This window comes from Bos mutus, chromosome 1, assembly GCF_027580195.1.
Source record: "Bos mutus isolate GX-2022 chromosome 1, NWIPB_WYAK_1.1, whole genome shotgun sequence".
Taxonomy (NCBI): Eukaryota; Metazoa; Chordata; class Mammalia; order Artiodactyla; family Bovidae; genus Bos; species Bos mutus.
In genome coordinates, this window is record NC_091617.1 from 96,037,718 (window position 1) to 96,061,200 (window position 23,483).

The 23,483-nt window shown below is 40.8% G+C and overlaps 1 protein-coding gene and 1 long non-coding RNA gene across 3 annotated transcripts in view; both read right to left on the reverse strand.

The window, feature by feature from the left end:
* The window catches only part of PRKCI (protein kinase C iota), a 70,805-nt gene extending 55,343 nt beyond the window's left edge, over positions 1-15,462 (reverse strand). Inside the window, exons 1-3 of one of the 2 annotated variants that reach the window (XM_070373377.1) lie at positions 15,124-15,462; positions 5,160-5,215; positions 893-1,014 (exon numbers count right to left, since the gene is read on the reverse strand). In XM_070373377.1, the coding sequence (XP_070229478.1) occupies positions 893-1,007 (115 nt within the window). In that variant the 5' untranslated portion in view covers positions 1,008-1,014; positions 5,160-5,215; positions 15,124-15,462. The remainder of the gene's footprint in view (positions 1-892; positions 1,015-5,159; positions 5,216-15,123) is intronic. The other variant, XM_005891725.3, reaches the window with a different exon arrangement.
* Positions 15,463-20,083: 4,621 nt separating this feature from the next.
* Positions 20,084-23,483, reverse strand: part of LOC138988498 (uncharacterized) — a 28,970-nt gene continuing 25,570 nt past the window's right edge. Inside the window, exon 3 of the long non-coding RNA XR_011464748.1 lies at positions 20,084-21,853. This is a non-coding gene — a long non-coding RNA (uncharacterized lncRNA). The remainder of the gene's footprint in view (positions 21,854-23,483) is intronic.

The window sequence follows — 23,483 nt, forward strand, 5'->3', positions numbered from 1 at the left end:
GTGAATGCTGTTTCTTTCTTATTCTGAGACTCCTATGCATTCAGGGTTGACTGTCACACTTGTTTTTTGTTAAGTCCATCTCCCTGTGGAGTTTGAGGATAAAAAATATCCCTTCTCAGCACACAGATACAAAATAAATGCTTTCTATGTACAAGTCATTAAAGAATTAAGTTTCTAGGACTTTCCCGGTGGTCCCGTGGTTAAGACTCAGCTCCCAGTGCAGGGGGCCCAAGTTTGATCCCTGCTCAGGGAGCTACACCCCACATGCTGCACCCAAGAGATCGCAAGCAGCAACTAAAGATGCCACGTGCCCCAACTAAGACTCTGCACACCCAAATAACATTAAAAAAATAAATTTCTGCCACCACCTTTGAAATAATGGTTGTCACAATCACTTTTTCAATTAATTAATTAATTTTGGCTGTGCTGAGTCTTTGTTACTGTGCCAGCTTTTCTTTAGTTGCAGCAAGTAGGGGCTATACTCTCTGGTTGTAGTGTGATGGCTTCTCATTGCAGTGGCTTCTCCTGTTGCTGAGCACAGGCTCTAGGGTATGTGGGCTTCAGCAATTACAGCTCATGGGCACTAAAGCACAGGCTCAAATAGTTGGGGTGAACAGGCTTAGTTGCTCTGTGGCATGGGGGATCTTCCAGGACTGGGAATAGAACCTGTGTCTCCTCCATTGGCACTCGGATTCTTTATCACTGAGCCACCAGGGAAGCGCCTCTCTGGTACTCTTTTAAACGCTTGAGGGAAAATAAGAATGGCATCAAATTTCTAACATACCTTTCCCTCCTTATATTAATTAGAATTTTTACTACACTTTAAAAACAGACAACAGAATGGCATATGAAATCGAATGCTCACACAGGCAGCCCTCTCTTTGCCACTCACCTTCCTCATCTATCCATTTCATGGTGAAAAGTTGTTCGTTGTCAAAAGAACACATGTCTCGAACCTCATTACAAAGACCCTCGAAGGATATTGAAGGTTCAAAATGTGTTATCATGATATCCCTGAAAAAGAAAAAGGAGTTTTAAGTTAGAGAGTGACTAATAATGCCTGATGTTTTGATGGACTTCAGAGATTCTGTGTGGACATCAACACGTGTCACTTCCAGTAAACTATCTCTGTAAAAAATAAAACACCAATACTTAATAATGCTTAAAAATAAAAACAGTGGTTTTGTGAGAAATCTTAATCTCCCCTCCTCATTCAAGAAGCCCACCCTACCTGCTTTAACAAATAGGAGGTCCACTTTTGTTTTAATGCTAGTTATCAGAAGCTCACTCTTTTGTGAGTACTATACTCCAAAGACAAGTAGCTCTATTATTGGTCAGCTTCTGGATTATACTTAACTGAAATATCTTACAATCTCTAATCGCTAATCTCCCCTTCCCTAGAAGTCTATCTTCATCAAAGAGATGGCCCTTCAAAAATTTAATAAGGATCTGTCACGTCCTCTTCTTCAGCCTTAACTTCCACAGACTAACCACCCAGATTAGCAATCCAATTCCCAAAATTGACTTTAAAATATAATTCATATTATAAGGTAGACACCCCAAAAACAAAGGAATAGACATAAATATGCATTTATTTTCACATTACTGTTAGATAAATCATAACACTTAAATAAATCCACTGAGCAGCTATTTACTACAAGACTCAAAAACACAACAAAATGTTTTAGAACAAAAGCCTGGGTGTTCCTCCAAGGAACCATGAGAAGACTCCCTGTGATCTGATCCCCACAGAGTAGCCAGCCACAGTCATCCTTTTCAAGGAAAGTCAAATAGACCCAATGACTAATTAAACAAATATATAGCGATCTCCATGTGCCAGGCTCTGTCATAAGGGTTTTACAAAATTAACGTTGTTCACGTCTTTCCTTTGCTTTAAACTCTCCAAATGCCTTTCCCAAAAGTAAAGGGAAACCAAAGTCCCCAGCAGGGTCTACAAGGCCCTGTAGGAACTGGCCCTTGCTGCCCCTCTGACCTACCTCTTCTACCACTGGACAGATAAACCAGTGTTTAGAGTCCACCATCTACCCCAGCTACAAATGTAAGCTTGATGAAAGCAGGAATTTTGTTCATTATATTCCTAGTGGCCAACACAATGTCTAGCACAGAACAGGTATTCAATAAGTAGTTGTTGAAGAAAGGAAGAAAATGCGTTAGGGACTGTGTGAACTGACATGGGTAGTTGGAATACAGAATGTGGAGTAAGAAGTAAGGTGTTAAAATTGTTAGTCATCTGCAAAAAAAAAGTTAAAACTCCAGTCTTCAGAGACTCTACAGAAGCTTAGCAGAGAGCCACACATGGAAAGTGAATGGCCTTTTCTTGAAAACGAGTCTCTTCCTAAGCATATCATGGTTTCATGCCCCTGTCTCTTAGAACTCTCTCGCCTTGGCTTCGTAACAGTCTGCTTCCCTGTCTCCCTTTCTACCATTCTGAACACTTATTAAGTCTCCTTCTGTCTTCAATCATAAGACATTCTTCACTCCTTCTCTCATATTCCTTCTCTGTCTTTCTCTTTCTGAAACCTAATTCACTTTTAGTGTTTTATCTATTAACTCTATGTAAGTATCTCCTAAATCTGTAATTTCAGCTCTCTTTGTAGCATTTAATACTCTAGATAAGCTGGTTCCACTTTCTATTCTTAACGTGATCCCACCATTTCCAGCACAAACACTCTATTATAGACATCTGTACTCACAATCCCCATACATAAGACTTTGATGATCTAAGTTTTAATCCTGTCACTTCCTCAGTTTAAGAAGGGAGGTGGAAATTTTTCTTCAACATCATCTTTTTTTCTTCAACATCAACTTCCATTAAAACCTTTTTAACCTCATAGCCCCAATGGTCTACACTTCTAAACCTGCCCAACCTGTATCTTATGCTCCATTTTTTGTTATTAAATTAATTATATACACACATCCTTAGCTAAATTATAAACTGGAAGATAAAAAATTCTTGACTCTTTACTACATTCATGTAACTATTTTATGTACACAATAGGGACTCAAATATTCCTTAACTGAATGTAGAAGATTGCCAGGAGAAATATCAATAACCTCAGATATGCAGATGACACCACCCTTATGGCAGAAAGTGAAGAGGAACTAAAGAGCCTCTTGATGAAAGTGAAAGAGGAGAGTAAAAAAGTTGGCTTAAAGCTCAACATTCAGAAAACTAAGATCATGGCATCCGATCCCATCACTTCATGGCAAATAGATGGGGAAACAGTGGAAACAGTGGCTGACTTTATGCTTTTGTGCTCCAAAATCAATGCAGATGGTGACTGCAGCCATGAAATTAAAAGACGCTTACTCCTTGGAAGGAAAGTTATGACCAACCTAGACAGCATATTAAAAAGCAGAGACATTACTTTGGCAACACAGATCCGCCTAGTCAAGGCTATGGTTTTTCTAGTGGTCAGGTGTGGATGTGAGAGTTGGACTATAAAGAAAGCTGAGTGCTGAAGAATTGATGCTTTTGAACTGTGGTGTTGGAGAAGACTCTTGAGAGTCCCTTGGACTGCAAGGAGATCCAGCCAGTCCATCCTAAAGGAGATGAGTCCTGAATATTCATTGGAAGGACTGATGCTGAAGCTGAAAACTCCAATACTTTGGCCACCTGATGCAAAGAACTGACTCATTTGAAAAGACCCTGATGCTGGAGGGATTGGGGGCACGAGGAGAAGGGGACGACAGAGGATAAGATGGTTGGATGGCATCACCGACTCAATGGACATGAGTCTGAGTAAACTCTGGGAGTTGGTAATGGACAGGGAGGCCTGGCGTGCTGCAATCCATGGGGTCGCAGAGACGGACATGACCGAGCAACTGAACTGAACTGAACTGACAAGGAAATACCACTGTTTATGTTTCCTTAGCCTATAAACATATACAGATTCTTTAGTGTGTTTCAGGTGTTTGAACAAACAGATTATATGATTTTCATAATAACTGTCAAACTAATCCTGTTTTACAGATTTAAAAAGCAAAAGCACAAAGGAATATTTGCCAGAGTTTCACAGGAAATAGAAAATTAATTCAAATCCACATCTCCTAATGACACTTGTGGATGCTGTGATCTGACCATTCCTCTCTCCACTCCGCCTGCAGAATTCCCCATTAGCAACAGAGCACCTGTCACACCAGCTGCCGGGAATGCTACCACCAGACATCCCCAATCTTCAGCCTCTTTCAGAGATTTGACTCCTCATCTACAGTCAAAGCCCGTTCCTGGTCAGCCCACAACTAATGAGCAATTCAGTATAAAGGTCCTACATGTGACTTGCAAAAGCTATGAAGTGCCAATTCATCTTTAGAACTCCCCAGAGGGTGAGCTAAAGTTTCTGTTGAGACTTCACAGCATCTTGATATTTTCCTACCTAAGCTTGCTTCCTTCCCTCCCCTTATCTTCCATAGCTATCAACCCCAAAAGTACTCCTGAAAAACCACCTGAATGCTCATCTGCAGCACTACCTCCCACAACAGCATCCACCCAAAGCATAGCTACCATCAGATGTTATTTTGTGACAAAAGCATAATGGGTACAATAAGTCAATCTCACTTTTAAGAGACTGGCTAATAAAAACTATAATCCTTGTTTCAGAGATTTAATGAGTCTAATTTAGTACATGGGCTTCCCAGGTGGCTCAGATAGTGAAGAAGCCACCTGCAATGCTCGATCCCTGGGTTTGAGCCCTGGTTGGGAAAATCCCCTGGAGGAGGGAATGCCAATCCACTCCAGTATTCTTGCCGGGAAAATCCCCATGGACAGAGGAGCCTGTACAATTTAGTACATGAAACTGATTTTTTTTTTTTTTTCAGTGAAAATACATGGCCAGCACAAACAAATTATACACATTCTCCCAACTAAATGTAAAATTCTGAGAGTAAGCATTTTGTTTTGCTCATCGCTGTATCACCAGTATCTAACACAACATCAGGCCAGAATGGATGCTCAATTAATATATGTTGAGTAAATGGAGATGTCGTATGTTGGACTCTAAAAAAAGCACGAGGAAATGTAAGATAAAAAGCATTCCACAATGGAGGAATGACATATTCGAGGTAGCCATAGTATAATGGTTAAGACATGAGCGCTAAAGCCAGTATGTTTGGGTTTGAATCCAGGCTCTATCACTTACCAGCTGTATGGTCTTAAGTGAATTATTTGCCTTCTCTGTTGGCTCAATTTCCTCACCTATAAAATGAGAATAATATTATCTCCTATGGTATTTTAAGGATTTAATGTGTCAAGTGAATTCACACTTGTAATACTTAGAATAATACCTAGCATATTGTTTGTCTTTTAGTCGCTAAGCTGTGTCTGGCTCTTTTGCGATCCCATGGACTGCAGCCTGCAAGTCCTGGGATTTCCCAGGGAAAAATACTGGACTGGTTGCCATTTCCTTCTCCAAGGGATTCTCCCAACCCAGGGACTGAATCTGAGTCTCCTGCTCTGGCAGGTGGATTCTTTACCACTGACGCACCAGGGAAGACCAACCTAGCATATAGCTTAATGTGTTCAACATACCCTTAATGTGTTCAAGAACTTTTAAAACTTTATGTATTCATATAATACTTTAAATAAAAGTGGAACCTTATTAGATGAAAATAATCCAGCTTTCTAAAGACAACACACAGATTGTTCAATATGGTGGAGGGAACAAACATCTATATCCTTTCTGAGTGAAAGTATTAGTTTCTCAGTCGTGTCCAACTCTTTGTGACCCCATGGCCTGTGGCCCACCAGGATTCTCTCTTCATGGAATCCTCCAGGCAAGAATATAGGAGTGGTTTGCCATCCCCTTCTCCAGGGGATCTTCCCGACCCAGGGATTGAACCCAGGTCTTCCGCACTGTAGGCAGATTATTTACTGTCTGAGCCACCAGGGAAGCCCCTTTCATTCTAAGGGCCCACTGAAATGACAAGTTTATCAAAGTCTTAGAAAACAAAAAAAGGCATCAACAGCAGACCAGAAAGTATGAAAAAATCCTGGATGACTGAAAACAGATGAGATAAAATTGATGGAGAAAACATACCAGCCCCCAAAATTAAAGTTAACTGGAACCCTTTAAAGAGAAAAGTTTTACTGACACAAAATTACTTTTCCTTCTCTAAACATCTAATCACACTTCTTTGTTTTTCAAGTGTATCACACTTACATAAGCATTCATTATAAGTGCTTTTAAAAAACTGCTTTAAAAAATATGAGTTAAAGAACAGAATAATGTTATATACCTTTACAATGTAAAAATTAACAGGAAAAATCGAGATGTGAGAAAGCAAAAGGAAGTATAAATTCAAAAACATGTCTTTCCTAATGGAGAGTCAACACTCTTATCTAAAACTAATAACTAAATATAAAAGCAGAGAACAAGAAAAAAAATAATAACCTGAATTTAAAAATAGTCAAAGGACTTGAACAGACACTTCTCCAAAGAGTATATAGAAATGGCCAACAAGCTTAAGAAAAAAATGTTTGTCGTCACTAATTATCAGAAAAATGCAAACCAAAACCATAATGATAGGGCAGAAATTAACACAACAAACTATATTGTAAATCAACTGCACACCAACAGAAAAAATCACAATAAAATGTCACCTCGTATCCATCAGGATGGCTACTATCAAAAACCTAGAATAACAAGTGTAATCAAAGATGTGGAGAAACTGGTGCCCTGTGTACTATTGGTGGGAATGTAAAAAGGCACAGCAGCTATAGAAACCAGTATGGATGTTCCTCAACAAATTTAAAAAAGTATTTCCATATGATCCAGCAGTTCCACTTCTGGCTCCATATATCCAAAAGAACTGAAAGCAGGGAATCCAACAGATATTTGTACACCCACATTCACAGCAGCATTATTCACCATGGCCAAAAGGTGAGGCAACCCAAGTGTTCACTGACAGATGAATACATAAACTCAATGTGATATACAAACACAAAGAAGTATTATTCAGCCTTAAAAAAAAAAGTAAATTCTCATACATGCTACAATATGAATGAATCTTGAAGGTGAAATAAGCCAGTCGCCAAAAGACAAATACTATATGACTCCATGTGTATGAAGTATCTAAGGACTAAGGACTAAGGATTCGCTCAGTCGTGTCCAACTCTTTACAACCCCGTGGACTGTAGCCCACCAGGCTCCTGCGCCCATGGGATTCTCCAGGCAAGAGTACTGGGTGGGTTGCCATTTCCTTCTCCAGGGGATCTTCCCAACCCAGGGATCGAACCCAGGTCTCCCACATGGCAGGCAGACGCTTTAACCTCTGAGCTACAAGGAGTCAAATTCATAGAAACAGAAAACAGAATAGTAGTTGCCAGGGGCTGGGGGTTGGAGGAAGATGGAAGAGTTGTTAATATGTAACTTCAGTTTTGCAAAATGAAAAAGTTCTGGGGATTGGTCACATAACAATGTGAATATAGTTAACACTACTCAACTGTACACTTAAAAATGGTTAAGATAGTCAATTTAAAACATTTTACTATAATTATAAATAAAAGAAAAAGCAGGAGGAGGTATATTATTTAAGCTTTAAATGTAACCACAAGAAAAACTAAAAATTGTGAGGAGAGGAGGCAATGAAAAAGTGCTAAATTTCTTATCTTTCATACTGATCAACAGATATAATAAAAAGAAAGCAAAATTTTAATAGTAGTTAAATCTTGGTGGTGGAAATGGGGATTAGGAGGAGACAAGAGATAGAAAGAAGAGGTACTTTGTAAATATTGAAACCCTTCTGAATGGCATAGATTATTATTAATTTTTCTACCATGTAAAGGTATGATTTTATGATACATGTTACTCTGTAATAAAATAAATATAAATAAAATATAAAACAAATTTTAAATTACTGTTATACATAAATAACATTATTGTTCTAATTATTTTTAAAGTGTGTATTTCAAAAAGAAAATTAAAGCAGAAAATAGTTCCTTCCTCTAGTGACATTAAAAGGCAACTTGCTTACCTTAAAGCAATCTTTCTTTCAAATTATCCCCCAGGTTACTATTATGAGGGGGTGAGGATTGGGAGAATACATTTTAGAACTAAATCAGAAGAGAAGAAAAGGCTTTCGCTGAACTTCCCTGGCAAAGAACAAGTGTGACATTATCTCTTTGAATGCAAAGAGAAGAAATTAGTATGATCAGGTGTCATCAAAATATGAGTTTCTTATTAAAGTTCACTCATAGTTACAATTAACACTATGGAAGGATATTTGTAAATAATACAGATTTTTCAGAAACTTTATTTTTCAAGACCTGTAAAATATTTACCAGACTGTGCAAATACTTTTAAAACATGCTTTAAAAATCCTTTAGAAAACATAAGTACATACATCCTAAAGAGACTCAGTGAAGCAGTCAGGCTTCATCAACTGCCACTCCTTAAGTTCCAGGAACTAAAACCTTTAAGGGACTTTTTTTTTATAAATACCCCTCTAAGCAATTGGGTAAGCACCATGTTCATTTATCCCACAATCACCAGATTCTTATTATAGTACCAAAACTAAAAATAAACTGCAAAATAAAGATATTACTTCTAAGGTACAAAACAAATTATCCATGGAAGATTTTTTTTTCCTGGTTTTAACTTCAGTGTTGGCATAAATTAGCTTACCACTGGTCTTCAACAATACAGTCTGCTTTACCACAAAGATGCCCAAAATGGTAAATTTAGATATAGTTTTAGCTGAATTTAAAAAAGAAAAGAATAAAAGCATTTTTAACTGTGCTTCACCAGTCAAACAGTTTTAAGCATTCATTATGTTCCTATGTTCTAAAATAAAGAATCTAAAGCTTTTCCTTAGGACTAACTGCTTTAAAAAAAAAACCTGAAAAAAAAAAAAAACCATATTCAGTCCTTTTGCTATTTCAACATAAGCTTTTTTCCTAAATTAAATATAGCAGAATCAGAAAAAAATTTTTACTTGTGTTCACCAATATAATAGATTTAGGCACGATTATCCATGGATGTAATACCACTGGGTAAAAGGTGGTGAGGAAATATTTGTACCATCTCAAAGTATCATCCCTCAAATTAATTGTTAATTATAAGAAAGCCAAAATGCAACATCTATATTTTAATAGTCAAGGAGATAGAAAAGAACTATGAAATATGAATTTGAATATAAAGAAAAAGTAATCTCAAAAAGGCCCATCAATATATTAACAGGGCAAAGGGAAACTTCTCTGAAGAGTAAGACTCAACTTTGTATTGTGGTTTACTAAGCCTCAGTATTATCATCCATAAAATAGAAATGATATCTACTTCTCAATATTGTTTAAAAAAAATTAGCGTTTTTTGCCAATTGTATTTGCAAGAATTTAAAAGACCGATAAGATGTAATGGAATCATAAGGAAAAATACTTCATTTGTACACTGTTATTGGGAATGTCAATTGATATTTTTGGAGGACAATATCAAGTTTTAAAATAGGCATATCTTCAACCATGCAAGAATATATATTAAATATAAGGATATTCCTTCAACATGACTTAATAGAGCAATTTAATGAAAATTCATCAACCAGAAAAAAAGATTATATAAATTATGTTGTAACAATAGTATGCAAGACTATGTGCCAATTATACAGAAAGAGGCAGATTGCTCTATGTATATCTGCCTGCTTATCTGTCTATCCCGACATGGAAAAGTGATCATGAATGAAAAAACTCAAGGTACAGAAACACATATAAACATGTGAACACATTTATAGGAAAAATAAACGTGTGTGTATATGTATACATATAATACATTGATATGATGTAGAATATCCCCAACTGTTAACAATGCCCCCCCAGGAAGTGAGAGTGAGAGGTTATGGGGGAACTTTCTACTTTATATATTTCTGTATTTTAAAAATTAACTCTGGTGCCTCGTCTTTATGATCTGTAGTCGGCTGCTGGTGGCATTTTTGTTCCTATCTTTCTTCTCAGCCATGTTCCTACATAGGTTAGCTGTCTGTCACGTACAGTGCTGGGGACACAGAGCAGGCACACAAGAAACAGCTGTTCAATTGCTTCTGGACATTTCCACCTGGATGCCCCCAAAGCAAATTTTGATTACTTGTTCCAGGGAATTAATTACCTTCTCTAATAAATCTCTTCTTTCTCTATTCCCTAGTCTCTCCAAATGAGAAAATCCAAGTCAGACTCAGACCCTCTCTCTTTTCCACAAGCAATCACTCTCTAATTCATAATGATTCCACCCCCTGAAGTCACCCCAAATCCAAATCCTCTTTTCCATCTCAGAATCTCTCACCAGGACTCCTTCCAAAGCCTCCAGATAAAGTTTCATCCATTGCTCATTCATCTACTACACTGGTTCTAAGAGTGATCTTTCTAAAATAAAAATCTAAATCATACATCCCTTACTTAAAATCTTTACCAATGAGAAATAGTCTGAAGTCCAAAGTATGATATTCGAGTCTTCCTCATCCAGTGCCTGTAAACTTCTTACTAGCTCACTTATCAGTGCCCACTATACACGTTATGTCCTAATGAGAAATGACTATGGGACTAACAACTAAATCCATCTTAACTCCCCAAGCATATCATGCAGCTGTGCAATGCCTGGAATGACCTCCCACCCAACATCGTAGTCCACCAGACAAACAAACTTATCCTTTAATAGCCTCAAACACCGCATCCTCTAGGAGGGCTTCCCTCAACCCAAACTCCTCCCCAAGAGCCATCCATACATATACACACACACATACACATACACACACACACCACTTTATGAACTTTTTAAAGTCTTTCCTCCTACAAGTCTCTCGGTTCCTCAAGGGCAGAGCCTTATACCCACCTCGACATCCTCTGTGACCACTCTGGTACCATGTACCTGGCTCAGAGTAATTGTTCAACAGTATTTATTAAACTGAGTTGAAACACACTTTGGTAAAATGTGAAATCCTAAACAAGATTGGGTTTTCTAAAATCTGTGTTTTAATTAGGCTCATTTGAACCATGAAAGAAACAAACACTCAAGTAATCTTAGAAAGAGGGTCCAGGAGCTATATTAGAAAGCTATCAAGAAACATCGCTTTCTCTTCTCGTTTCCTCAGCCCTTCAGTTTGCATATGGCAAGCCTGGCCTCACCAGCCTCTCTGGTAACTCTTCAGCTTCAGTCCTCGCTGCTGACAAGCAGTTTATCTCCACATTATCTAATCCAAATTTCTGAGAGGGTTGTTTTGGGTTTGGCAGCAGGCCACCATGCCCTTTCTCTCTCTCTGGTGAAGCTATGGATCTGCTGCCTCTGCTCAGGTGCCGGGCCAGACAGTCTAGGACCAATAACTGACCTTCCCCTAACTTTCAACTCAATATATCATTCTTATTTCCTTAGAACCCATACTGGAAGTATATCTCTAAAATTGTTTTGTAATACTTTTAAAAACACGTCTTGCCAAGACTTGTCCACAGTGAGAAAATCCTGCATACTTCGTCACTGAACCAGCTATACTTTCCAAATATGTAAGGAGCTCATCCCATTTTGTTTATAGTTGTGCACTGAAAGAATCCTCTGGATTCGTAACTGCTCAACAGCGGAGGTTTACAAAGCTTTTCGCAAAATTTCTCTTATGTTTATTATGCAAGGAAATGAGTAGTCCAGATATTTTCTTGTTATATTCTACCCCGTAATATCCAGTAACTTTATATAAGGATAGCACACACAATGGCAATCTACCACTAACCCACAAAACCTGTTTCTCCTCCTCCAAACTAACAGTAGGTAATGATTGAAGAAAGGCAGGCTACTCAGTGACAAGCTCATGGGAAGAGGAGTACAGGCCAGGAGACAGGCACTCTTAGGTGGTATCCAATAAACTCACATTCTCAGGGCTATTAATCTTCTGCTTAAAAACTCGAAAAGGGCTAATTAAATATCTTTTATATCTAGGGAGACAGCACAGTTCCACTAAGAACAAATTTAACATGAGAACACTAAACATCATTGAAAGGGGCAGCAATTCATTCACTAAAAAATTCTGGTTATTCCAAGATTTCAATATTCACTGGAAAGAAATATTATTAGAAGGGGATAAGGGGAAAACTCTCCCATAACAGCTGTTCTCATGATGTGAAAGAAAAGAAACTTTTTCATATGCAGATTGTCCTCACACTTCTTGATGGTAAGGGAAGAATTTTCTATTTAAAAACCAGGCAGGTGTTCTAGACAGCCAACCTGTTTATTTAACTATCCTCATTGGTGACTCATTTTAGTTTCATCTGTAGTAATGAGCAGCTGACTACACAATATAAGAACCATCAGTTTGGGCTATTGTTAATAAACATATAATCTTAACAGATCTAATTTCAGAGGTCAGAAATTGGAACAATTTGGAGTGCTGATGTTGTCTTCAAATGAGGCTTGAAATGAAGGCACTATTAGAAAGCTTTCATTGAATAAAGGCACTAAACGGCAAGAGGTTGATTAACTACTAATCAAAATTCATAGGTTTTTAAAAATAAGCAAAAAAAAATTTTACACTGAGTGTCTTGGAGACATTTTAGTCAAGCATTAATAGGGTTATAAGTCCTTATCCTCCTTTTAAAAAAAAAAATAGAGCAGTACCTACATTCTAAAGTAGAGCAGACTTAGATTTCTTTGCAAGGAGAAGGCAATGGCACCCCACTCCAGAACTCTTGCCTGGAAAATCCCATGGACAGAGGGGCCTGGTAGGCTGCAGTCCACAGGGTGGCGAAGAGTCAGACACAACTGAGTGACTTTGCTTTCACTTTCACTTTCATGCGCTGGAGAAGGAGATGGCAACCCACTCCAGTGTTCTTGCCTGGAGAATCCCAGGGACAGGGGAGCCTGGTGGGCTGCCGTCTATGGGGTCGCACAGAGTCGGACACGACTGAAGTGACTTAGCAGCAGCAGCCAGCAGCAGCAGCAGCAGAGGCCTATTTGGGCCTGTATGGTATCAGTGGTAAAACATCAGCCTGTCAAGGCAGAAGTCACTGGTTCGATCCCTGGGTAGGAAAGATCCCCTGGAGAGGGAAATGGCAAACAGTAGTCTTGCCTGGAAAATTCCATGGACAGAGGAGTCTGGTAGGCTACTATCCATGGGCTCTTTGGACTATCCAAACAGTCCAATACAACTGAGCAATTAAGCACGAGGCCTATTTGCAATTGTCAAACTAATAAAAACAGGAGAAAAAAGGAAGAAGCACTGTTTTCATGTTTCATAGTTGGAATCATTGAAAACTACCTAAATTTAACGTCAAGAGTCAGAAAAGTAAACCGGTGAACTAAAAACAATAGTTTAACAATAAATATGAGAGGCACAGGGGAGCAAGGAAGCAGAGGGTAGGGTGTACCCAGTTTATCATCTTTCAGAGGAAGGAATCGCTAGATACCATCTAAAGCTGATAAATCACACAACGGAAGTATAAAACTTTAAAGTAAGAAATAAAGGCAATCTCCAGAAGAACAAGAAATGAACTATCAATAATAGTTAACTCTTGAGGTTGGGAAGACTGGATGGGGAACACTTTTCATTTTATATTTTTAAACAATTTGCCCGTTCCTACTGTGTGTGTGTGTGTGTGTGTGTGTGTGTAAATCTAGCTTTTTAAAATTGTCAATAATCAGACACTATAAAAAAAGAAAATGTACTATATTTCATTCTCTGTACCTAACAACTCACAGGCTGTCAATTTTATAAAAGAGAGCAGATTCTAAAGTGAAATATCTCATCTGTCAAAGATAAGGTAAAGGAAACAAAGCAATTTTTTTCCAGTGCAAAGTACAGAGCTATTGTTTTCAAATCAAGACTTCCTTGATCAATTTAAGCAAAACCACGGTTACTGTCCAAAATAACTCCTTTAACTACTCCTGAATACAGTCAAGCTAATAAACAGAGTCCGAGGCTTCACTGCAGCAAACAAAATAATAAATCCTTTTATCAAATCAGTAAGACACATAGGAGCTTATATTTTCTTTGAAATCAAAACAAGGGAGGCATTTTGAAAGTTTGCTATCTTCACTGATCCTCTCAGGAATGTAAAAGTATGCACTGCAGTTTCAAACCTCCTAGTGCTTGAGTTTTTTTTTTTTTAAGCAATTTACTTCTGCTTGGACAAGCAGTTACGACAGGCCACAGAAGTTGGGTTTTCTGTTAGCCCTCAGTTTCAAATCTTTAAGTTCACACTAACAGTTCAGCTTTCTAATGTTCCTAAATGTAATTATCTCAAAAAAAATTTCACACCTCAACGGAACTCAAAGGAAGGGGGACACTTCAGATTACTGATTATGGAATATGATTTAATACTGTGATTTTAGGACTGGGTTATTTTTGGTAACCACAGTAGTTGTAACTTAGGTGATAATATGAGTAAAGATCACAGATTTTAAAACTGCTTATTCTCACCCTCTTCTCTTCTTGCAGTATCTCACCCTATCGGACAAGACTTAAAAAAAAAAAAAAAGACTTAAAGCAACACTGACAAAGAAGAGTTCACGAATTTTAATTTACACATACACAACCTAACCTAGGCGAGACCTAGTACCTAATGCATATCCCTGAAAACACATCAACTTTACTCAAATATAACCCCTACGTCTAATATACTGGCAGCCTGATCATGTTCCTGATACATGTCGGGAACAAGACAAATCTGACTTAGAAAACCAGAGGCTATAGGCCTGCTGGTAATCAAAAGGGTCAGCAAACGGAAGCAATTCCGTCTTTAAAACCTAATAGTAAACTTAGTTAACTAAGGCATCACTCAGAATCAACTCTCAACTCCCAATACATCCAGACTTAAAAGACGTAAAGCTCTTTGTAAATCTTAGTAGGCGAGTCTCTCAAACCCACCAGGGGGACCTACTTACTCCAAGGCTCCTCCCCTGGACCCTACTCAGGATTCTCAGCCGTGCGGTTCCAGGGCGTCCTGCACCACCACTGGGTGGTGGTGTCCCCATCCAGTGCCCGGTGTTCCTCCCCCGACCACTCGGTCATCCATCCCGAGTCCCCCCGACTAGCCCGCCCAAACCATTCCTCCCACATCTCCAGCCCCACATTCGCCCCTCCTCCAGGCCAAGCCGAGCTGGTCTTTCTCCACCCCTGCCACCCCCACCGCAGGACACTCACCCGCGGTAGTAGGCTTTCACCCGGACCTGGTGAGAGTGGTCCCCAATGCCGCCGCCTGCGATCGGGTGAGACATGGTGCTGCTGTCTCTCTGGGTCGGCATCTCCTTATTCCCCCGCCTCGCCGGAGGCCGAGGGTACGGGGGGCGCGCCGGGCGCCGCAGGGGACTCCGCAGCTCGAGCCTCCCGCGGAGCCGCGGCTGCCCTTTCGCCTACCTGTCGTCCCCGCCCGCGGCGCGGACCCAAGTGTCGCCTCGCCTGGGCAGCCGGAACCGCACGGCTCCTCCCACCGCCGGCGGCCGACTCTGCCTCTACGACCGCCCGGGCCCTGCACGCCTCCCGCCTCCGTCCCTCCCACCTCGCTCGCTCCAAAGGCCCACATTCCGGGGGAGGGCGGGTGCAACCATTGATCCAAATCAAGGAGCCTCAATGTCCGGCTGAACCATTCTTACGGGAGTAAGGCAAAGGGGAGGGAGGATGGGGGTGGTGCTGAACATCATATCAGATTCCCCGGCAGGGGGCCTTTTGTGGGAGCTGTAACTGAGAGAACGTGAAGATTCAAATACTATACTTCTGTAAAAAGCCCTCCCTACAAATATGGTTGGAGACAAGTGCTGCGGCATCTCACCCCAGTTTCCTAACTTGGTCGCGTCCGCGGTCAGCCGACTGGGGACTCGGAGAAGATTTGGAGTGCGGGTTTCTGGGATTTGGAGTCCCCGTGGAATTCTGGGACTTGAGGTTCCTTACGAGTAGAGAGCCCCGCCTTCTGTCTGTCTCCGGCTCGTGCCCCAGGAGACTTTGGCGTGCAAATCCTGAATCCACCTTGGGCATCCGAGGACATTGGAAATGATTGGGATTCGTCACAGTCTAGACTTTCTTCTCTGCTGAATTCCCCTTCCAATTGCATAAATCATCTCAATTATACAGTACCTTTTTGGGAAAGAATTTGATTAAGGGCTCAGCATGCGAAGAGTTGACTCATTGGAAGACTCTGATGTTGGGAGGGATTGGGAGCAGGAGGAGAAGGGGACGACAGAGGATGAGATGGCTGGATGGCATCACTGACTCGATGGACGTGAGTCTGAGTGAACTCCGGGAGTTGGTGATGGACAGGGAGGCCTGGCGTGCTGCGATTCATGGGGTCGCAGAGTCGGACACGACTGAGCGACTGAACAGAACTGAACTGATAGCGTCTTTTCGGAGAAGGCAATGGCAATCCACTCCAGTACTCTTGCCTGGAAAATTTCATGGATGGAGGAGCCTGGTAGGCTGCAGTCCGTGGGGTCGCGAAGAGTCGGACACGACTGAGCGACTTCACTTTCACTTTTCACTGTCATGCATTGGAGAGGGAAATGGCAACCTACTCCAGTGTTCTTGCCTGGAGAATCCCAGGGACGGAGGAGTCTGGTGGGCTGCCGTCTATGGGGTCTTACAGAGTCGGACACGACTGAAGCAACTTAGCAGCCGCAGCAGCAGCATAGCGTCTTTTATGGAAAGAATGTAGTACAATATATGTAACAAATGTAATAATAAATGTAATGAAGAAACTCAGTTAGAAGGTATGATGGAAGACTTGACTTTTCTTCCTTCTGCTTTCCCCATATCTTGGCCCTTGTATATTGCCCTTGCATGGAACAGGTGCACAATGAATATTTAGCCAATCAGTCAAGCCATCCAACTAGCCATTCATCATCATTTATTTATTTATGGCTGCACTGGGTCTTTGTTGCTGCTTGGGGACTTTCTGGATTGCAACAAGCAGGGGCTACTCCTCGTTGAGGTGTGATGGCTTTTCACTGCTGTGGCTTCTCTTGCTGCAGAGCAGTGGCTCTGGCTCTTAGTTGCTCCCTCTGTATGTGGGCTCTTCCTGGACCAGGGATTGAACCGTGTGCTCTGCACTGGTAGGCAGATTCTTAATCACTAGACCAAGCACCAGGGAAGCCTACATCAGCATTTTTTAACATCATTAAAACATTGTTAACATCGACTGGTGTTCATAGTGGCTTTGCCAACTTACATTCCCATCCTAATACTATTTTTTATTACTCATTGCTAGTGTATAGAAATACAATCAATTTGGTATATATCTGAATCCTGGGTTGGATTACTGCATTCATTCATTAGTTCTAATAGTATTTTGATAAATTCATTAGAATTTCCTTTGTACAAGATTATGCCATTTAAGAATACAAATAGACTAACATCTCCCTTTCCAATCTGTATATCTTTTATTTTTCTTGTCTGATTGCATTAGCTAGAAGCTATTGTATTATGTTGAATAGAGAAGTATGTGAACATTCTTGTCTTATTCTCAGTCTTCTGTGGATAGTTTTAGTCTTTCACCATTAGATGTGATTATTGCTCTGGATTTTTTTTTGTAGATGCCTTGTATCAGGTTAAGGAAGTTCCATTCTACTCCTAATTTTTTGCCTATTTTTATTATGAAGAGTGTTGGGTTTTGTTTAGTGCTTATTCTGTGTCTCGGAGTAGGCAATGGCACCCCACTCCAGTACTCTTGCCTGGAAAATCCCATGGACGGAGGAGCCTGGTAGGCTGCAGTCCATGGGGTCGCTAAGAGTCAGACACGACTGAGCGACTTCACTTTCACTTTTCCCTTTCATGCATTGGAGAAGGAAATGGCAACCCACTCCAGTGTTCTTGTCTGGAGAATCCCAGGGATGGGGGAGCCTGGTGGGCTCCTCCGTCCATGGGATTCTCCAGGCAAGAGTACTGGAGTGGGGTGCCATTGCCTTCTCCGACTGATGTGATACGTTACACTAATTTTTGGATGTAAGTCAATCTTGCATTCCTGGGAAAAATCCCTCTTGGTTATGACATATCCTTTTTATATTGTATGTTGCTAGATTCAGTTTGCTAATATTTTGTTGAAGAATTTTGAATCTACTCATAAGCAGAATAGAAACTGGTTTCCTTCAGTTTTTTTAAAATTTTTTTCTGGCTGTGTTGGGTATTTATTAATATATGCAGGCTTTCTCTAGTTGCAGCAAACGGGCTTCACACTGCAGTGGCTTCTCTTGCTGTGAAGCACAGGCTCTAAGTGCATGGTCTTCAGTAGTTGCTGTGCCTGAGCTCAGTAGTCAAGTAGGCTCGTGGGCTCTAGAGCACTGGCTCACTAGCTGTGGTGCCTGGGCTTAGTTGTCCTGAGACATGTGGGATCTTCCTAGACCAGGGATCAAACCTGTGTCCCCTGCCTTGGCAGGTGGATTCTTTACTACTGAGCCACAAGGGAAGACCCCTTTTAGTTTTTAAAATGTATTTATAACTGCTGCTTTGAAGTCTCTGTCTGCTATGTCTTATATACTGCTGCTGCTGCTAAGTCACTTCAGTCGTGTCCGACTCTGTGTGACCCCATAGACAGCAGCCCACCAGGCTCCCCCTTCCCTGGGATTCTCCAGGCAAGAACACTGGAGTGGGTTGCCATTTCCTTCTCCAATGCAGGAAAGTGAAGAGTGAAAGTGAAGTCGCTCAGTCATGTCCGACTCTTAGCGACACCATGGACTGCAGCCCACCAGGCTCCTCCGCCCATGGGATTGTCCAGGCAAGAGTACTGGAGTGGGGTGCCATTGCCTTCTCCCATACATGTCCTTTCAAAGACAGTTTCGGTGTGTATGGGTCACATTGCCTGTTTCTTTGTATGTCTCATGTTGTTTTTGTTGTTGTTGCAAACCATACCTTTCCACTGCAGCAACTCTGAAGACTGGTCCAAATCAGTTCCTTGGTGGCTGTGGTTGTTTGCTTGTTTGTTTTTGAGTTGACCAGACTAGGTCACTAGAGTCTGTTTCCTCCACAGTGTGCAGCCTCTAGTGTCTCTCCTCAGAGGGTGTAGCTTTCGCATGCACACTGTCACCCCGACTCCTGGTCCCTCCCCTGGGGGATGACAGTGATTTTAGTCTGATTCTCTTTGTCTCTTCTCCTCAACTCCCTATCAAGCTTTTGGCTGGGGTTTAGCTCCCAGATGTTAGCCTCCACTAATTGGCAACTGATTGCTCCAGTGTTTTTGATAATGCCTTGGCCACCTCATTCGAAGAGTTGACTCATTGGAAAAGACTCTGATGCTGGGAGGGATTGGGGGCAGGAGGAGAAGGGGACGACAGAGGATGAGATGGCTGGATGGCATCACTGACTTGATGGACGTGGGTTTGGGTGAACTCTGGGAGTTGGTGATGGACAGGGAGGCCTGGTGTGCTGCGATTCATGGGGTTGAAAAGAGTCGGACACGACTGAGCGACTGAACTGAACTGAACTGGGGCATAAAATTGTTTCACAGTCTGATCCAGTGGTTGTTTTTTTATTTATAATTTCTACCAGTTAGGGTTGTTGCATCGGGGAGAATATAAGGGAGCTACTCATGTGTCCATTCTGGAAGTGCTATGACATTAACTTTTAAAGTCAATTTGATGTAATTAAAATTAGATAAAGCACACACAGTTAAACATATAGGATGATCAGGGTGTAGAGATTATGTCATTTTTAGTAACAGAACATGAGACACTATCTCAGTTTAAAGAAAACGGGACTCTGTAAAAGGGTTTAAAAGGAACGTAACATCACATTAATCATATCTTTAGGGAAATTTGGCTTCCTTTCTACAGACTGAACTAGCAAGAAAATGTCTAATCAGAATAGGTAGACCTTTATATTCAATTTTTTTTTTAATTAGAGGATAATTGTTTTACAATATTGTGTTGGCCTCTGCCATATAGCCATGAATCAAACACAGGTATACATATGTCCCCTCCCTCCTAAACCCCCTCCCACCTCCACCCCATCCCACCCCTCTAGGTTGTCACAGAGCACTGGGTTGAGCTCCCTGTGTCACACAGCAAATTCCCACTTGATATCTATTTTAAATATGGTAATGTATATGTTTCCATATTACATTATTCTCTATTGTATTCTATTACTCTATACAGCTTGAAGAAAGTCATAAGGAGAAAGACAAATATTGTATATTAACGCATGCATGTGGAATCTAGAAAGATGGTACCGATGAACCTATTTGCAAGGCAGCAGTGGAGATGCAGACACAGAGAGCAGACTCCTGTTCAATCTTAACGAGCCCCGCCAGTGTGCTCTGAAGCCAAAATCAAATATGAAAATTTGTGTGCCATGTTCTTTATGTCAGGTGATAAATCCTGCTGCTGGATCTTTGATTTCTGTTTCTCAACTGAGAATCATATGATCCAAAAATGGAAAGTCAATGGTAGACATTCTGAAAAAGCCTCTGACAGTCCTTTTTCTTTCTGTTGTATTGAGTTGGCCAAAAAGTTTGTTTGGAACGAACTTTTTGGCCACCCCAATACTTAAAATGGTGCTTATTAACACCTGCAGTTTTGAAAACCTGCCTTCCTTAACTTACCATTCTTTAGTGGTTTTACTAAGTATGTAATAATGTCACTAAAAGGGGAGAAAAGTGTTTAAACTGCAAGTCCTGACCATTTTGGACAGACTTTATGACCTGTGGAGATAAATATTGGGCTGAATGACCTGAATGATACCTACTTTTGGCTTACTACAATTATTTTAATTGAAAAAAAAGTAATTAATGCTCAAATCCATCAGCTTAAGGGATTTAAAATATTTTTGTCCAACATTCTCTCATTTTGTCATTATCAGAATGCTTGTCCATATGTCCAGAAATAACCTGCTGAAGGAATAAATGACAGACACAGGTCCTATGTAATTGTGTCCTAATAGTATCACATTCGGAGGAGGCAATGGCACCCCACTCCAGTACTCTTGCCTGGAAAATCCCATGGATGGAGGAGCCTGGTAGTCTAAGAGTCGGACATGACTGGGTGACTTCACTTTCACTTTTCACTTTCCTGCACTGGAGAAGGAAATGGCAACCCACTCCAGAGTTCTTGCCTGGAGAATCCCAGGGACGGGGGAGCCTGGTGGGCTGCCGTCTATGGGGTCGCACAGAGTCGGACACGACTGAAGCAACTTAGCAGCAGCAGCAGTATCACATTAATTGTTTTACTTAACCTTGAAGAGCAGCAGTCATGACCCAAACTCCTGATAGGAGTCCTGACAGCTGAAGTTAGTGAGAGAGTTTAGTTTGTATTCTGTTAATTAACTTTACTGAGTTAGCATAGATAGCAAACAATACCCCCATGACTCCCCTTCGCCCTTCTTTCTCTTATACCCTTTCACGGCCCTATTGACATTGCCCGCTTTATCTGGGTACTCCCTTCACTCCAGCCACATACATTTATTTCCACTGCCCTTCCCCAGTCTCACTCCCACACTACAGATAATGACATATAACAGTTTGAGCCTTAATTTGTTTTGCCTGAAATAAAACGGCTTTGTTTTAATGAACTATCAATGGAGAGTCCCATGAAGCAGAGGAGTCAGCAAAATAAATGAATAAATGAGGTAAACCCAAACATGTACTTAATGAAAGTTACTGAATAGCCAAAGAGGTCTGAGAAATCTCAACATAATTAACTCCTATGGGGTTTATTGGTGCAGTCACTATGCTCTCTCCTTCTTTTTAAGAAAGTTACAATCCAGATAGGATATCAGGACATATACCAATGAAGAGAAGAACAAGGCAGATGGGAAACTCTGCACCAGTAAATGACAAAGAATGATTATAACAGCTCTTGAGTGCTACCTCGTCTTCTTCAGGAACCAGAAGAATCCACTTCTGTCTGGCTTGACTGAACAGCACAAAGTTGACTAGTAAATGACAGGTTGAAAAAGCCTGCATCAAAAAAAAAAAAACAAACTTTTGGGACTTCCCTCGTGGTCCAGTGGCTAGAACTCTGTGTTTCCAATGCAGGGGATCCAGGTGCAATCCCTGGTCAGGGAACTAGATCCCACATGCTTCGACTAAGACTTGGCACAGTCAAATAAATAAATACTGAAAAAAAAACTTTAAGAACAACAAAAATATACAGCCTTCTTTTAGAAGTATCAGTTTAATGATGTTGGCATACCAAGTATGCTGTCCCTAACAATAATCAACCATTAAATGTAAGCTACCCTCCAATTTGAAAAGGCAAACCTGTTTTTGAGGATGGCATTTCCAATTGAAAATGTAAGTTTATCTAATAAATTCTTCCCACTCCAGCAGCTCAGCACCCCAGCACTGGCTTCCTTCAATAACTGAGTTCTGTCTCAGTCTCTGGAGTAAATTCCTCTCCCCTACAAGGTTGCCAACCCCTCTCCCCTCTCACGGAGGACTAGCTCATTTTCTCTACCACCTCCACCTATTTCTCACTGGACTCAAATCTTTTCATATCGAATTTCTGCTGACCTTGAATTAAACCACATCCTATTTTGGGCCACAGAGAAATCAAGGGAAAAAGCAGAGCTCATAGCCTGTAATGATTTTGGGCTGCTTAATCACATGTACAATGTCAAAGGGAACAGCACTTCAGAGATAAAGCTATCTGTTAGCTTACCTTCACACTGTGCTTATCACCCTAAGACTTAGGCATGAGGTATTTTACTGAATTGGTATGGCTCCCCATCCTGGATAATAACAAATTATGAATCAATCCATGTTATTCTTCAGTCATTCAGTCGTGTCTGACTCTTTGTGACCCCATGGACTGCAGCACTCCAGGCTTCTCTGTCCTTCACTATCTCCTGCAGTTTGCTCAGATTCATGTCCACTGAGTCAGTGATGCCATCAAACCATTGCATCCTCTGTCAGCCTCGTCTCCTCCTGCTCTCAACCTTTCCCAGCATCAAGGTCTTTTCCAATGAGCTGGCTCTTCACAATAGGTGGACAAAGTATCGGAGCTTCAGCTTCAGCATCAGTCCTTTCAGTGAATATTCAGAGTTGATTTCCTTTAGGATTGACTGGTTTTATCTCCTTGCTGTCCAAGGGATTCTCTAGAGTCTTCTCCAGCACCACAGTTCGAAAGCATCAGTTCTTCAGCACTCAGCCTTTTTTATGGTCCAACTCTCACATCTGTACATGACTACTGGAAAAACCATAGCTTTGACTAGATAGACCTTTGTTGGCAAAGTGATGTCTCTACTTTTTAATATGCTGTCTAGGTTTGTCATAGCTTTTCTTCCAAGGAGCAAGCATCTTTTAATTTCATGGCTGCAATCACCATCCACAGTGATTTTTGAGCCCAAGAAAATAAGATCACAGACTTTTGAAGCAAAGTGACCATCTTGCCTAGGTGCCTCAAGAGCAGGAATCTTATCTTCCAAGTTCTTTTTGGCACTGAGAAAATTGTTGGTATTCCACAAACATTAAATTATATTGAAATAATTTTCTGTTGGTTTATGTCCACTTAGATACAAGATTAACCTTAGTGTCAGAGGAAGGAAGCTGATGACACCAAACAAGCAGAGCAAGTCTTTATTTCAGC